We start from the raw sequence: 18,264 nt of genomic DNA on the forward strand, positions 1-18,264 counted from the left end.
AACTACTATTAGACACCGTTTCTTCACAGACCTGTGTGCTTGTTTTTATGAAGGCTTACTCCTAGACCTCTATAGTCAAAGTTTAGCCCCCATATTTATGAATCTCTAGTGAAGGCCCTGATAAATAGTGATAGTACATCAATATTTTGTGTACTATTAAGTAATAGTATGAGTGTTTAGCGCTACCAATAACAACTGGGACACAGCCATAGTGTAAATACGCAGCTGAAAATGCTAAAAATGCTACGGTGCTCTCAAGTGCTCTCAGCTAATGCTATTAGCTGTAAGCTAGACACAGAAAATCCATTGTTTTCACCCGAGCAGTGTTTTCTTCAAATGACTGTCCTTCACATCAACGAGCTCCTAAACGACACCTAATCTCCAGAGTGCAATTTCATACCACTACATTAAACTCCCTCAAGAACCTCAAAAACAATCTATAGAATAAAACTGTTATTGTTCTTTAATGGACCAGGCCGAGACCCATGCACCTCTTCAGATGAGTGACACAAGCTTCCTCTAGACAAAACCACTGCATGCTTTTAATTTAGCTCGTTTCTGCGCTAATGGCTAACGGCCATTAGCGAGAGTTGTTTGACTTTGGCAGGTCCTCGTGTGAAGCGTTCTATCAGGACTGGTTTTGACTCGGTCAGGAGAATCTCACAGCTCAATGTCACTTTGCCCCTACCATGGACTCCGGTGGTCCGCAGCCCACTCAGATAGTGCGAGAGGAGGGTGGATCACAGCTGCATTCTGCTCGCGCTTTTTCATGCCTTTCTTTCAAGCTCTCATGCTCTTAGCAGGGCCCGTCTGATATGAGCATTTCATCACAAATTCTGAGATTAAACTCTTAGTATCGCAGTAAACTAATCAGAAAGTGTTACCTCAGGGAATGCTTGGGAATGCCCACTGCTTGAATTTTTGCACCAGGAGTAAAGGCATAAAGTTATCCAAAAGCAGTGTGTAAGACTGGTGGAGGAGAACATTATGCCAAGATGCATGAAAACTGTGATTAAAATATACATATTTTATATCAAATATTGATTTCTGAACTTAAAACTTTATGAATATGAACTTTTTCTTCGCATTACTTGACGTCTGAAAGCTCTGCTTCTTTTTTTTTTGTTATTTCAGTCATTTCTCATTTTCTGCAAATAAATGTTCTTAAATGACAATATTTTTTGTGGAATTTGGGAGAAATGTTGTTTGTAGTTTATAGAATAAAACAACAATGTTCAAGCTCAAAACTCATAGTATCACAGTAAACTAATCAGAAAGTGTTACCTTAGTGGAGTCTTGGGAATGCCCACGTTTGTATAAGTTGTGAGGCGATATCTTGTTATCTTGTGAGTGAGGTTGAACACTGGCCAGCTTGCTCATGGCAAGGAGTCATGAATTATGAATTATTATAGGAGTTCCAGGGAGTTTTTAACAGAAGGTGCCAAATGGATGGAAGTATTTATTATATTCCTCGGTCCACAGTTTCACATATATTGGAATACATCTTAAAAGGCATTACCACTCCCAGTAGACAATAGTTAAGCAGTATGTGGTAATGATCGTGACCAGCAGCTTCTGGCTATCATTGTCCATGTGAACAGACAAGTGACAAGTAGCAGAAATCACTAATACTAAAAATACTATTAAAGAACTATTAAAGATTATATTTTCAGTACTAAATGATAAAACGATCAGGATGTATCATCAGATATTAAGGAAACATGCTGAGTTAAAGAACTGGCAGCTCTTGTCAGCAGAGCTTCAGCAAGTGCGTCATGGGTATCTGTGTTTGTTTTGGCCTCTGACTCCTCCTACTGCTAATTCACAAACACTAACTCCACCCCCAAGGTTACCAATACATAATAGCAAGCGAGCGATGCTGCAGCATGGAAGCTAGCAAGCAGTCTGGTTCAGCTGAAACCCTAGCTGCTACACAGCCTAAAAAAACACTGCTTTAAAATGTCTGATTATTACATTTAAGTTGCTTTATGCACATTACATAGCTTTAATTAACCCCCAATATGGGAATATATGGGAATAAAACGAGCTAAAAACCATACTGCAACCAGCCAGCAGAGGCGCTAGACCTGTGGTTGCAAAACGTCAAGCTGTCTATGTTTCCTACAGTCTAGTACACATGTAAACATATCTTTTTATGTAGGTGTGTTGTTATTTATGCTGTCACAAAACCTTTTTTTTTTTTTTAGAACAAGCTGTTTTACTGTTTAAACACTAAAATATATAAACTGTATTGACTGGTGAAGCAAGCAAACGTTAACAACATATTTACATTCTACTTTTCTATGGTATGCGTCTTTAAAAATACCCATTAAATGCATTGGGATTTCCCTTGAATCTGATAAAATCTTGAATTTGTTGGAATTTATCTACGAAATTCCAGGAAAATCCCAAACACAACCACCAACTGTAAGTACTATATGAGCCACACTCTGCACTCTAGGGTTATTTTGTAAAGATCAGGATTCTTTACAGCAATTCATAGAAATATCTTTGAGCTTAAAATAAAGCTCCTTTATAAAGGGTTTATAAAGAAGTTTATTAATGGTTATTAATTAGGCTGTAAACAACATATACATAGCAAGCAAACTTTAATACTATATTCATATTCTACCTTTTTTTTTTTTTTTTTTTTTTTTACTTCAATACTGTTTCGAAAATTGAGTTTTCAATGGCATGCGTCCTTTAAAATACCCATAAAATACACTGGAATTTCTCTTGAATTCGATAAAATCTTGAATTTATCGGAATTCATCAATGAAATTCCAGTCAAATCCCAAACATAACCACACAACTATCATCGGCAACAAAGAATCACTCCGGAGACAGAGCTCTGAGAAAAAAAAACATTAGTTTAATGTTGGAGATCCTTTCAATTTCAATTAAAGTTATATAGTATTTACATGAACAAGACTGTGTAAAATACAATTGCCAATGTTGGAAAAATTGACTTTTTTGTGTAGAAAATGCAAATCCCAACCCAACCCAAACTCAAATGTCACAGTGGTCCAGGTGAACATCTGTGTAGTTACTCCAGAATATCACTGAACATTTTCCTCTTCTTGGATTCTCCGGTCTGGTGCTCCAGCCAGGCGGCTCGTCTCTTCTGGAAGTTGGTCAGGCCGCATTTACCCCAGACGTGACGAGCAAACCGGTCCGATCGCAACTGTGCTTCACTGGGAACTGATATCAAAAATAGAGAAATAAGCAAAAAAAATAGTCAATTATCAACTGCAAGTACTGTAGGAACCACACTCTTAAACTCTACAGGGTTATTTGGTGAAAATCATGGTTCTTTACAGCAATTTAAAGAAACGTGTTTGCTTAAATAGGTCGGTACCACTTTAAAACCTTTAAAAAGGCTCATTTATAAATGGTAGGGGTGGGCGATATGGCTCTAAAATAATATCGCGATATTTCAGGGTATTTTTGCTATAACGATATACTTGGCGATATAGGAAAACAGAAAAATAATTCATTAATTTCAGGAATATAGTATAAGAGTATAACAGCATAATCATAATGTGGCAAAATAAATAATATAGCATAAAATAATATAAATAAATATAAATGAACTGCAAACAAAAACTATAAACTAAAACAATTATACAATAAATACACTTAAAGCTTCACAGTAAATAATAGACTACTTTTAAGACAAACCATCCCTATTATCACGATATGGATTTTTTATATCATGATTTTTCCGATATATTGTATACGATATAAAAATGCCCGCCCCTAATAAATGGTTTATTAAATGGTAACTAATTAGGTTGTAAATAATTTAAAACATTAATAATCAGTTACAACACATACATATAAAGGGTAACAGTGGCCTATTTGCCAAATAGTGATTCCACATTTATTTATATTATATTATATTCAACATTAACATTAACATTTACTAAAATAATGTAGATAATAATGTAAGTCCGTTTAGTAATTTAATAGGTAAAAAATTATTACTGGATAAATATTTAATCTGGATAGTTAAATAAAAAAGTTATTAACAGACATGTTTAATTTATGCTGACTGATGGAAAACACAAAGTAAAAAAAGAAAAGTTTATCTTTTTTTTTTTTTTTTTTTTTTTACATTACCTTCAATGATCCAAACGTTCTCCAAACATTAGGCTCGTACCTAATGTAATATCAGAGTAATATATCTGATCTGGTTGAGCCCTGCAGTGGTGGTGTGTGTGTGTGAATGTCTGAAACTTTCCCATATGGGAAAAAAAAAATGTGCTTTTGGTTCCAGATACCCATGTACCCCTTGATTAATCAATGTGAAAGACTACAGCAGCAAAAAAACTGTGACAGGTATTTTTTTGTTGTCTTGACTGGCATGCAGTTAGACAGATGCACCTTTCTAGAGTTGCAAAACCATTTCTGTATCCAAAAAAAAAAACAATTCTAGACTTTTATATACAGTTTTCAGTAATTTCACAGCTCATTGTCAAAATCCTTCCCCCTTTGCTAAGTCAAAGTTTCATCAATGCAACAACTGCTACTCTATATTAAAGTGCAGAAAAACTTCAAAAGCCATACTGCCCCCTACATTTTATATGGTGGTAATGTAATACTGATGAGTGGATGCTTGCACTGTATCTGACATGTTGGATGTATTTGATGGGACCCTGTCCCTTATGTTTTTTTTTTATTAATTACCAAAAAATAAATAAATAAAATAAAATAAAATAGGAGATGCCATACTGTTTATTAAGCGATGCAATGTACTTGTACTATCATGGAATATATTAAATTACACTTCTATTATAAAATAGTGCTGACATTAATATCTATGGAATCATTAAGTAACTAGGGCCAAGTTGGCGCTATAATCAAATAGATTGAGTATATATAAGAATATTGCTTATGTAAATCTGTGAAACTGACACCAATGAATCCATAATTCCTAGTATTTGATTATTTAGGAGTATTTCATCCTCATTAGTAACACAGCTGCTGTGAAGTACCATAGAGAATTGTCTTGTGATATATATTGATTATCACAGAATCGTTATTGTGGGCAATGTATTGTAATATATATATATATATATATATATATATATATATATATATATATATAGAGAGAGAGAGAGAGAGAGAGAGAGAGAGACCCTGTGATTTCCACCCCAAGGGCGTGGTGACTTATATACTGTTCCTATTGGCCAAAATTAAGAAATATATATTAAGAAACATTTATTGATATAAAAACCAGGCATGTTTTACTTTACTTGGTTGAAACGTATTCAATTTCAGATCATCTCACCCAGCTGCTCCGCTATGCTCTGCTTCTGACTGATGGTGGCGCTGTTCCAAACAGCCTCCAATAGACGACTGCCACAAGGGGAGCAGGCCAACTGCACGTACAGTCCCTGACAGAAAGAAACGATAGATAGATAGATAGATAGATAGATAGATAGATAGATAGATAGATAGATAGATAGATAGATAGATAGATAGATAGATAGATAGATAGATAGATAGATAGATAGATAGATAGATAGATAGAGAAAAACAGACAAAATAAGACAGATGGACATACAGAGAAAGTGATTGACAGACAGAGAGATAGAAAAAGTAGGAGTGTGAGATAGAAAGACATAAATAAAGTGATACAGTGATAGAGAAAGTGTGAGTGTGAAATAGATAGAGACAGACAGACAGATAGATAGATGGAGAAAATGATTGATAGACAGAGAGAAAGTAGGAGTGTGAGACAGATAGATAGACAGACAGATAAAGAAAGTGGGCGTGTCAAAGAGATAGAGGATAGAGATGGAGACAGAAATAGAGAAAGAGAAAGATAGAAAGACAGACAAAGTGATACACAGTGATAGATAGATAGATAGATAGATAGATAGATAGATAGATAGATAGATAGATAGATAGATACAAGTGGGAGAGAGAGAAAAGTGAGAGAGAAATGATAGACATATAAACAGACAGACAAATAGATAGAGAAAATGATTGATAGAATGAAAGTAGGAGTGTGAGACAGATAGATAGACAGACAGATAAAGAAAGTGGGCGTGTCAAAGAGATAGAAGATAGAGATGGAGACAGAAATAGAGAAAGAGAAAGACAGACAGACAAAGTAATAAACAGCGATAGATAGATAGAGACAGAAAGAGAGAGAGAGAGAAAGATGAGTTAAGAGAAGTGCAATCTGGTGTGAATAATCACTGTCTGTTTTCTTTCCTTTCGGAACACAATCAATCATTGTTCCCTCACCTCCAGCTTCCTCAAAATCTTCCCCTTCCCTTTGTCACTGGCCGAGGTGATCAGGGCCTGCAGGGCGTGGCTGCCGGACGGGTCCGTGCCCAGGGTCAGCAGGTCAGCGGAGCTCAGGCTGTGGAGGCTGTTCATCAGGAGGGTCCGGTCTTTGAAGGAGGCCATGGCCTGGACCAGACGCGAACCGTGGTAGCAGATCTTGAGGGGGCGCTGCAGGAGAAAGGGGGGAAACGGGAAAACGATGATGCAATCGCGTGACTAAAGTCTCAAGGTCAGGGGGAGTGACTGACTGACTGAAAAACAGGTGCGGGTTTGCCCACAATGTTGGAATCCAACAGGCAACAAAACACAATCCTTTAACCCCTTTAATCCTGGATTTGTTATTCAGTCAAAACTGTGAATTATTTATTAACTAGTTAGTTAAATTTAGTACCCACAGGTTTTAACATGATTAACTGATGTTAACTATGACAGCATTGGTTCTGTGGTGGTTTCAAGGGGTTAATCCATTTTTCTACAGACTTACTATTCAAGTAGAATAAATTAATTAATAAATAAGTCCTATTTTAAACTATTTTATTGGCTGACATATACAGCTCTGGAAAAAAATAGGAGATCACTTCAGTTTCTGAATCAGTTTCTCTGATTTTGCTATTTATAGGTTTATGTTTGAGTAAAACGAACATTTTTGTTTTATTTTATAAACTACTGACGACATGTATTCCAAATTCCAAATAAAAATATTGTCATTTAGAGCATTTATTTGCAGAAAATGAGAAATGGCTGAAATAACAAAAAAGATGTAGAGTTTTCAGACCTCAAATAATGCAAATAAAACAACAAGTTCATATTCATAAAGTTTTAAGAGTTCAGAAATCAATATTTGGTAGAATAACCCTGTTTTTTAATCACATCTTGGCATGTTCTCCTCCACCAGTCTTACACACTGCTTTTGGATAACTTTATGCTGCTTTACTCCTGGTGCAAAAATTCAAGCAGTTCAGTTTGGTGGTTTGATGGCTTGTGATCATCCATCTTCCTCTTGATTATATTCCAGAGGTTTTCAATTTGGTAAAATCAAAGAAACTCATCATTTTTAACTGATCCCTTATTTTTTTTTCGCTCTTCATATCTTGTATTTTGCATCACATTACATACTGCAAAACATCATATGCAGAAAAAGTATGACAGCAGACCCCCCTCCCCTCCCCCTAGAAGCCTTAAATCTCTTGGGTGAGTGTGCTGTACCTGAGGAGCAGCACCGCCCTCTGCTGCCTCTGAGCCGTAGAACACATCGTACGTCAGTAAGGACAGGAAGAGAGGAAGACAGGAGATGTAGCGCGTCGCTGGATCATCACAGTGGAAAGCCTGTAAATGAAATCAGGTTAATTAACTTTAACATCGGTAAACAGATGCAACAATCTGCAACAATCACTCCTTATACCTGCTTCTCATACGGTGCTGCACACAAGGTTCATGGTCTCTAGGACACCAAACAATTTTTTCCAAATAACTGTAGTGTCTATTATTACATTACACCAGGGGTGTCCAAACTACGGCCCGCGGGCCATTTGCGGCCCATTTCCTTTTTTGGAGCGACCCGCGAGGTATTTTAGAAATAGAATGTAAGTTGGCCCGCTGTTAAGCAGGTTTTTATAATATGAGATTCAAAGATTGAACTCTAGGTGTCAGAAACGGGCCAAAGAGTCTAAAAGCGGAGAGAGTGCGCATTTCTAGCGCAGAAAAACGGGCCAAAGAGTCTAAAAGTTGCCGTAATTAAGGAGTTTAATATTAAGAGACATCATGAAATTAAACATCAATTTGAAAAATCTTAGTTTACACAACACTGTCAAAGATAGATAAAGATAGTAAGTCAAGTGAAATGATGTGTAAATAAAATAATCAGGAAAAAAATATTATTTAAAGTGGTATATTTCATTATTTGTTTTATTAAAGAGTCTGTGGCCCGTGACTTCAAATATATTTCTCCTTCTGGCCCCCAACAAAAAAAAGTTTGGACACCCCTGCATTACACTGATCAGCCAAAACATTAGCACCATCTGTTCAATGCTGAGTAAGTCCCCTTTGTGCCACCACAACTGATACTTTGAAAAAGTAATCTGATTACTGATTACCCCTTTAAAAAAGTAACTTAGTTACTTTTTGGTTTACTTAAGCAATAGAACACGAACACGTGCCTACGACCAAATCACAGCCGTGATGTTATTCGTGATAACACACTCCCTCTCGTGTTCTATTGCTTTTATACAACAGTTTATTTTTTTTACAAAATGAATAAAGAAAAAAAATTTAAGAACTTCAGAATGAATATGCTTTAATATGGACTGTGCCTTCCACCAAAAAGTAGTTCCACAACAACAACTGTAACAGAACTGAAACTTAACTATAAAACGGTGTATGGTTCATACAGTCTAACACCCCGAAAGTTAGCTTGAAATCAAAATTGGGAATAAGTGAAGATGGTAACGTTAGGAGCGTAAAATAACACTAATACTCTCCTCTCCTGCTCCATGGAGTCGTCTTCAGGTGAACGCTGCGCATTTTTGAGCATTTCTGCTTGTTTTGCTGGGTGGTGTTGGGTTAGCATGCCGGCTGGACTGTGGTTAGGTTAGCGTAGCTTGCTTTAGCTCAGCATTAGCTTAGCGTAGCTTAGCCTAGCCTGGCTGGTTACCTTTGTGGCTGTCAGACGGCAGTAACCGAGCGATTTTCTTTCCCTTTTTTCCACAAAAGAGGAGCCAGCGCTGCAGGCGAGTGTGCTGCAGCTGAGCGCTAGCCTGTGTTAAGCTAACGCTGCTGCGGGTGTCCTGTGTATATACGCCGTTACTCAGCAATGCGTTGGCGGAGTGATACAAGTTTAGTGTGAGGTCTTGATGTTATCACATATCATCACGGCTATAACACTTCTCAACCAATCAGATTGTGAGGTCGGAACTAACTGTTGTATAACTGATTTTAAAAGTTACTTTTAAGTTACTGCCGCCTCAACAGAACAGTTTTGCCAAAACTCACTTTACTGGAAGCTTCGCTCCACTTTTGAAACTTGTTCTGTAAGTGTGTCGTGGGTTCTGTAAGGTATCACTTTGTAGCAGCACAGAGTTAACAACCAACCTTGATATTGTTCATATTTAGCTGAAAAAACCCAGAATGATAGGCCAGACATCACTCCCAGAGATGCAAGAAAAAAAAATATATCTCTTAAAGGGACAGCGTACACATTACTGGATACTGGCCGTTACATATTTCCCCCAAGCCATTTAAATGTTCATCCCCCCCATTGTAAGCCCCACAATGGTTTTTATCTCCCCTTCAACACACAAGTATATACTAGTATTTTAACTGACACTACTAATATAAATATAATGGCATTAAACATTTCTTACAATTATTATTTTACTTACATTCAAATATCCACTATAAAAGCCATGTATTTAATTTCACTTGTCAATGTTGCTAATGTTACAATGATCAGTGTATAATTTACGGCATAAAATAATTTATACATTTAAAAAATAATAATATATATATTAGGGGTGTCACGATTCTCTAAATCCTCGATTCGATTTTATTTCTGATTTTAGGGTCACGATTCGATTCCATTCTCGATTTTCTTTTTTCTTTTTTTTTACAGCAGAGAGGCCTATGCCAGTTTTAGATTAGTCTATGGTCAGTCATTGGTTTGATTCATCAAATTTACAATATCTTATTTTAAAAGGTGGGCTTGATATAAGTGATGCAAAGTGATACAAGTGATCTGTAATACACCACATTAGACACTAATGGTCAAATTTAAATAATTTATTTAAGATATATTTGTAATGCCATCTAGTGGCATTTTTTGGTAGCAGCAGTGTGCACTATTAGATCAGCAATGTGCAACATAACGAAATAAATAATAAAACAATAATAGAACAATTAGAGCCTTAACAAACTGAACTCTATCCTACTATAACATTTAAACATGAAAAATAGGACTTTAAGACTTTTTTGGTCCCTGAGAATGACAAGTTTTTTTCTTTAACAAAAATATATTACTAACTTTATCTGAGAGAACGATGCTCCTTAAAGTACCAAAATTATTAACATATTTGAGGCTAGACAAAAAAAACTGTTAATTTTATATTTTCAAGTTTTTCTTTAAGAAGATGAGAATGTCCACATTCTCTGGAGAAAAGGCTGCTCTTTGAGCTACAGTGTGCTGCACCATTTGCTGGAGGGATCGTCGATCCACTTTTTGACTTCGATGCTCAAGACCATGACATAATTTCGATCGATTTCGATGAAATATCGAAATCGTGACACCCCTAATATATATATTAGTAGTTAGCCTGACCTGAAGGAGGGTCTGTATCATCTCCGACTGTCGTTCCTCTCTCTGAGCACAGCTTTCTACCAGCTGAACGATGATGCCCATGTTCCCTGCTGCCAGGATCGCCTCAAACCCCTCAAGCAGCTCGTCAAACACCTTCAGGAACTGGAAAAGAGAGAACGGATAAGATTTAAAAGATCTTCTCAGCTCATATAAAATAAATGTATTCTCTGTTCTCAAGCTCTGGACCGGCTTTTGGATCTGTGGTCAATAAGTACCATTTTGTATTTGACTGAAGCTGCTATAAGGCTCTGTATGGTGTAGTTAGCGAACGGGTGAAGTGCCAGCGGCATCAGCTGGTTCTTCAGATGGTTCTTGTAGATGTCTTGCAGCAGGACTTTATGTGAAGACTGAAACACGGCCTGGATGAGCCGACTGCAGGACTGGTCCTTCATAAACACCAGGAGCGTACTGTTATAAGAGAGTGAGGGGAAAAAATATACTATGAGCATTTCAATCAATATGTCAATTTGGAATCAGTAATGCATTATTATATATATTTTGTAACACAAGTTATTTACACCGTCCCCGCCCAAAGCGCAGATTTTTTTTTGTGGCTGACCAACTAAAAAAAAGTTTAAAAACGGACAACCCCACAATGACAGTGGAGACATCCTTCGGTTCAGACTTCCAGCTCCAACCCAGATAGAGAGCTTTGGAGCAGGTGAAGCACAAAGCAAATGGAGCAGATAGGACACTCAGACTCACGCTGCGGTATTCGCCTTGCTTATTTATTAGTTCTTACAAGGGCTGGGCGATTTCCACGACTAATTCTGTTAATTCATATTACAGTTTTAATGCGACTTTCAAATGTAGTAATCACGATTCTACTTCTTTACATACAGACATTCTATCTAAAATATCCAAAACCGCTACTCATTTCTGAAGTGTTTATCCGTCTCATCTTGGTTGCCGGCACCTCCCACAGACTAACGTGCACATATTTTCTAAACATTCCACTGAGGACTGATTTTAATCGATTGTCAGAAAAAGTTACAACATCCAACCAAACACTCTTAGCATCCTGTAAGGGGAAACTCTGTCTGACGCTCTGGTGAAACAGATGCCCTGTTAGAAGAGTTTTAACACAAAATAAAAGATAATGGCCCTATTCATGTCATCGTGCAGAATAAGGTGGATACATTCTTTCATTAATCTAGTGACCCACTTATCCAACTCACCTGACTCCAGGACCCGAGCTAAGAGACGCCAAGTATCCCACAATGCCTTTGTTTAGCTTCTTACACAAGATGGGTCTTTTTCTCTGGCAGACACTCAGCAAGGTCTGGAGAACAGCAATGGCAGCAGGGTTGGTGACACAAACTGTGAGGAAACATACAGGAAGGAATAGATAAAACTGTGTGTTTTTGTCTGTGGCTACTCCCCCTCAGTTAACTGTATTTTTCTGGCTACAAGTTTTTGCAGAAGAGGATGAAAAGCTCACCGTTAATATTCTCCATCAGAGACTCTGAAAGATACTTCAACTCCCACCAAAACGATACTGGGACTTCAAAGTCTGTCAGCTGAGGTTCAGCTCTTTTCTGATTTTTAGCTGAAATGACAGGAAACACATTCATATTAAGATTTCTCATCTGAATCAGTTATATATAGGTAATGTTTGCTCTTGTTTTGTGTTTTTACATTTACAGTCAATCACCGATCAACGAATATCTTTCAGCTCAATATCAGTAATTCAGTTCAAAATGTGAAACTCATATATTATATAGACGTTATACTAAACACAAGAGTGATCTATTTTAAGTTTTTATTTCTTTTATTGTTGATGATTATGGCTTGCAGCCAATTAAAACCCAAAAATCATTGTCTCAGAAAATATAAAAAAATATATAATATTATGTAATACCAATTGGCACTTTTGGCAGTGTGCCCAGTCCTGCTGGAAAATGAAATCTGCATCTCCATAAAAGTTGTCAGTAGCAGAGGGAAGCATGAAGTTCTGTAAGATTTTGTGGGAAAACAAAACTGCACTGACTTTAGACTTGATAATAAAACACAGTGGATCAACACCAGCAGATGACATGTCTCTCCAAACCATCACTGATTGGTGGAAACTTCACACTAGACCTCGAGCAGTTTGGACTGTGTGTCTCTACACTCTTCCTCCAGACTCTGCTCCCTTGATTTATAAATGAAATGTAAAATTTACTGATGTTCAATGATGGTTTGGAGAGTCATGTCATCTGCTGGTGTTGATCCACTGTGTTTTATTATCAAGTCTAAAGTCAGTGCAGTTTTGTTTTCCCACAAAATCTTACAGCACTTCATGCTTCCCTCTACTGACAACTTTTATGAAGACGCGGACTTCATTTTCCAGCAGTATTTGGCACACTGCCCACACTGCCAAAAGTACCAATTGGTCTTAATATAATATTCTAATTTTCTGAGATAGTTTTTTTTTTTATTAGTTTTAGTATAAGCGTTTAATAGAGTGTTTTATTACCTGGTCGAGTATCAGACTGATCCTGAACTGAACAGCCGGCGAGGGAGTGTATGAGAGTTCGGACAACATGCGTTCCATGAGCGTCTTTAATGAACTCCACAATGTTCTCTCTCACCACTCGACACAGAGATACCACCTGAGCCTCCAGAAGCCCACATGCTCCTCCATCTGACTCTTCTTCTTTATCTTCTTCAGTTTTAGAGCTGCTCTTCTCTTCAGCGGGCGTTTCTTCTAAACGGATACAGAGAAACCGCTTCAGTAAACTTTACATATGGAGAATGGCTTCTATAATTATGAAGAAATTAAGAAACTGAACAAAACTAAAATAAAGTAAAGTAAAGAATTAAACTTGTCACAATAAGAATTTTCGTGGACGATATATCAGCTCAGAAATGATTGCGATTCACGATATTTGTCATTTTAAGACTATTAAATGCCACTGACATGATGATAACAGAATAGCACAAAAAAGCAATTATGCACTTTTTAAAGACAACAAAGTTTTAATGAATAATTTATTATTATTATTTTGAGAATTATATATGTATTTATTCTCCTACTTTATTCCACACTGGGTGTATGGAGTCACATATATTGAAGCACTACTGGCTAAAATACTGTTCACTGTTGTACAATAATTATTGACGTCATGTTCATTTATTGTGCGATAAATCAATATTGAAATTATTGTGACAGGACTAATCAAACTAATCATACCGTTCCACCTGGCCACCTGCCTGAGGGCGCTCTCCATGACGTGGCCTCCACACCTATTACACGACACAGCCTGGAACTCCGATCCTGTCTCTCCTCCCAGCTCGGCCAGCACCTCACCCACCTGAGCGGGAGAAGCCAATGACAGCAGCTTCTGGAGGGTCACACTGGCCGCCCTATCCGTGGCAACAAGGCCAGCTTTATCCTTCACCTCCGAAAGAACATTCTCTATAAAAAGAGCTGTGGAGAAAAATAAGAATTACAATTAGTGCATAACTGGAGTGATCAGCTTCCTACTACTTTCATTCACGATTCATTTTCCTCCAAACTGTCCAAACAGCGCAGACTCTCCCACACACACCCACATGTTCACAGCTGATGAAGGTGTGGAATATGGAGCTACACTAGCATTTATTTCCTACATTAAAACTCTTCATTAAACTCAGTAACTCAGCACACTAAAATATAGTAAATCAGGGATGTCCAAACTTTTTTTGTTGGGGGCCAGAAGGAGAAATATATTTGAAGTCACTGGCCACAGTCCGTAATTAAACAAATAATGAAATATACCACTTTAAATAATACTTTTTTCCTGATTACTTAATTTACACACCATTTTACTTGACTTACTATCTTTATCTATCTTTGACAGTGTTGTGTAAACTAAGATTTTTCATGATGTCTCTTAATATTAAACTCCTTAATTACGGCCACTTTTAGACTCTTTGGCCCGTTTTTCTGCACTACAACTGAATATCCTCTCCGCTTTTAGACTCTTTGGCCCGTTTTTCTGCGCTAGAAATGCGCACTCTCTCCGCTTTTAGACTCTTTGGCCTGTTTTTCTGCGCAAGAAATGCGCACCCTCTCCGCTTTTAGACTCTTTGGCCTGATTTTCTGCGCTAGAAATGCGCACTCTCTCCGCTTTTAGACTCTTTGGCCCATTTCTGACACCTAGCGTTCAAACTTTGAATCTCACATTATAGAAACCTGCTTAACAGTGGGGCAACTTTCATTCTATTTCTAAAATACCTTGCGGGCCGCTCCAAAGAAGGACGTAGTTTGGACACCCCTGTTGTGAATTGTATATAAATGATATTATAATACAGGAAAATACCAGCATTTAAATCGCAGAATTGTGGCTGTGTGACATTTTTAGTGTGTTTAATTAAGAAAAGTCTATATTAAAATGGACGTTTTTGGACATTATTGGATTACTGGACATTAAAATCACTATTTAGTACTTGTTTATTAATATATTATTGTTAATATTTTTTTTAAGTGTATTAAATTAATTAATTAAATCTGTGTATTATTGTATTAACATTATTTAGAATTTGGCAGATGTGTTACAGTTGCTTCTGCCTATTGGTGAATTCTGAATTCTGTGCATGATCACTCCTCTAGTAGTCATCATCTAAAAATAAACTTGCATGGCCCATTTTACTGTGTATTTTACTTTTAACATTAAAATGGACAAATAAGTCAATAAGTAATTAAGACATATGAAAAATCATATTTTTGAGCATATAAAAAATCATATTTTTGAGCATTTGAAAAATCATTAAAAGACCCAGCATGAGTAAATTTGATAGGAATTGCTGTCAAATTAAAGTACTGACATATAACGTCAGGATGTTATATTGATTTGTGGAATAATGAGACGGACAGCACGCGTGAATTTATATTTAACATAAACTTGAGCCAATTAACACTGCATGATTAGACATGCAACTGGATGGCAGAGCTGGGCTCAGACACACACAAACACACACACACCACATTTGCATTAAACATTAACATTAACACAATGGTATTAATTCTTGGTAATTTTACTGACTGCAGTGCAATGATCATTATTGAGCATCACAGTAATCCTCAGACAGCCAGTCTTTAAATTGTCCAGTCATAAAAGCCCTGAAATGAGCTGCTCACCTCTCTCCTCATCATCTGCGAACTCTTCCTCCAGTCGCTCTGAGACTCTGCGGAAATAACCCACAGACAACGAGTCCAGCATCTTCCTCTTTTCCCCACCTTCTCCTCTTTCTTCTCCTTCTTTTCCCCGACTAAAATTCCTCTTCCTATTCATCCTCTTCTGCGCTGAGCTCTCAGAATCTCTCTCACTGTGTGCCGCCATGCTCTCCACCATCCCCCCCTCTATCAGTCTGTATTCAGCAGATTAGAATCAGACTGGTGGAGCGATTCCTCCAGAAGATGAACTGTAATTGCCAAATGCTCTCAGTTACAGGTGAGCTCTGTTCACTCCTCCATACCTGAAAGACAAACATAAGGTATATTATCATGACATGTCTCTCCAAACCATCACTGATTGGTGGAAACTTCACACTAAACCTCAAGCAGTTTGGACTGTGTGTCTCTCCACTCTTCCTCCAGACTCTGATCCCTTGATTTACAAATGAAATGTAAAATTTACTGATGATCAGTGATGGTTTGGAGAGACATGTCATCTGCTGGTGTTGATCCACTGTGTTTTATTATCAAGTCTAAAGTCAGTGCAGTTTTGTTTTCCCCACAAAATCTTACAGCACTTCATGCTTCCCTCTGCTACTGACAACTTTTATGGAGATGCAGATTTCATTTTCCAGCAGGACTTGGCACACTGCCCACACTGCCCAAAGTACCAATTGGTCTTTAATATATAATGTTCTAATTTTCTAAGACACTGAGTTTTGGGTTTTCATTGGCTGTAGGCCACAATCATCAACCTTAAATGAAATAAACGCTTAAAATAGATCACTCTGTGTTTAATAGATCTATATAATATATGAGTTTTAATTTTTTTTTTACTAAATTACTGAAATAAAGTAACAGTTTACACTCAACTTTAGATTATATTTATTTACTGAATATCCGTACTTTTCACATTTTAAACAACATCTAGACATTTAAATGCCTTTTAAATCTCATGTTCAGCTTTTTCTATTGTTTTCAGAGATGGAAAAGATGGCAGAAATAATCGATGACTACTCGACTAATGGAAGAAATAATCATCAGATTAGTCGACTACTAAAATAATCAATAGTTGCAGCCCTATAGTATATCTAACTTACTGCAATAAAGAGGCATGCATAATCTGCAAAGTATTTAATAACAATAACTATACATTATACACTAACTGTTAATATATTTATTACAAATTATGTCGTGAACTATGGATAATATGTCTCAATGCAAAGAGTGCAAGAACATTATACAAGAGAAACCTACGATCTACAAACATACTCATATGACTGTACACAATAAATAAATAAAAATATAACAGTTAGCTATAACTACCTACTCTGATTTGTAGCTATTTTTAATTTTATTTTAGGTCAAAATCAAACCTGTATGGAGCGCTCTGTAAGGTAAATAGCTAGTAAAGGAATGTAAATACAGCTAAGCTAAAGACATATTAATTACAGCAGTTTTTTTATCTGATACAGTTTGATTATACGGGTCCACGGTTCCTGGATCAGCTTTATCTCACATTTATAACTGATGCTGAGGAAACAAACCATCATTACACGCGTTTATAACCCTTATTCTGTGTGTATAAAGACAAGGCGATGTGTAAAACACTGAGAATATAACTGTAAACACTTTAAACAGCGCTACATTTCTCCTACCTGTTTACTGGATCAGCACAGCTGCAGCTCTCTCTCACATGTGGAGAGCAGGTACTGCTGTCGCACAGTGATGACGGAGCCAGCAACGTCAAGTCCTACTGAAAATAAAAGTCCGACTTTTATTAATTATAAAATTAGTTTTTTAAGTTATTTCGAGCATTGTTGAGGAAATTAGGCCTGTAGTATCAGCAAAATTCTAGCAAAAAATAAGAAAAAAAATCAATGGTATTTAATAATTAACAAAAATATTAATCTATATATGTGTATATACATATATTTTAAATTAAAAAATAATTAGTTTATTAATGAATATTCTATATAAATAACATTAATGTTCCATATGCCCATATAAGGGTTTGCCAATGAAATTTTATTTTATTTATTTTTATATATATATATATATATATATATATATATATATATATATATATATATATATATATATATATATATATATATTTTTTTTTTTTTTTTTCATTTATTATTATTTTATTTTAATAATAAATATCCTGAATTATGACATTCCCGATTATATTGCAATTATGCTAATTTAAACTCACAATATCCTATAACATCCGAAACATTCGAGAATGAAAATGAAAATGAAAATGAAATAAAATAAATATGAAATAAATATTCATTATAAAAAAACATTACTGTTCCTTATGGCTCTGTGAATATATGGGGTTGCCAGATAGATTTTTAAAACATTTATTTATTTATTTTTTTTTTTTAATTCAGTGTTTTTTCATTAATAAAATTAATATTAATAAAATTTTACTGTGTTGAAGCTTAGAACCAAAGTCATCAAAACCATG

General features: G+C 36.1%; 1 protein-coding gene across 1 annotated transcript; it reads right to left on the reverse strand.

Annotated features, from left to right (window-relative positions):
* Nucleotides 1-2,850: 2,850 nt before the first annotated feature.
* On the reverse strand, nt 2,851-17,528 carry LOC111194530 (nucleolar protein 9). Its single transcript, XM_022678897.2, has 12 exons — nt 17,447-17,528; nt 15,753-16,090; nt 13,824-14,060; nt 13,107-13,337; nt 12,090-12,197; nt 11,827-11,968; nt 10,864-11,056; nt 10,610-10,750; nt 7,507-7,626; nt 6,259-6,468; nt 5,294-5,399; nt 2,851-3,201 (listed from the first exon to the last, which is right to left on the reverse strand). Exons 2-12 carry the CDS (start codon nt 15,964-15,966, stop codon nt 3,047-3,049), a joined length of 1,857 nt encoding a protein of 618 aa, XP_022534618.2. The 5' UTR covers nt 15,967-16,090; nt 17,447-17,528; the 3' UTR covers nt 2,851-3,046.
* Between the last annotated feature and the right edge of the window lie 736 nt (nt 17,529-18,264).

The sequence above is a fragment of the Astyanax mexicanus genome, chromosome 4, assembly GCF_023375975.1.
Source record: "Astyanax mexicanus isolate ESR-SI-001 chromosome 4, AstMex3_surface, whole genome shotgun sequence".
NCBI classification, from domain to species: Eukaryota; Metazoa; Chordata; class Actinopteri; order Characiformes; family Acestrorhamphidae; genus Astyanax; species Astyanax mexicanus.

Coding starts and splice junctions, on each gene's coding strand:
- LOC111194530 (XM_022678897.2), bottom strand. CDS start 15,966: ATGGTGGAGAGCATGGCGGCACACAGTGAGAGAGATTCTGAGAGCTCA. Junction 7,627..10,609: donor TGATACAGACCCTCCTTCAG/GTCAGGCTAACT, acceptor TTTCATTTACAG/GCTTTCCACTGTGATGATCC. Junction 6,469..7,506: donor AGGGCGGTGCTGCTCCTCAG/GTACAGCACACT, acceptor TTTCTCCTGCAG/CGCCCCCTCAAGATCTGCTA.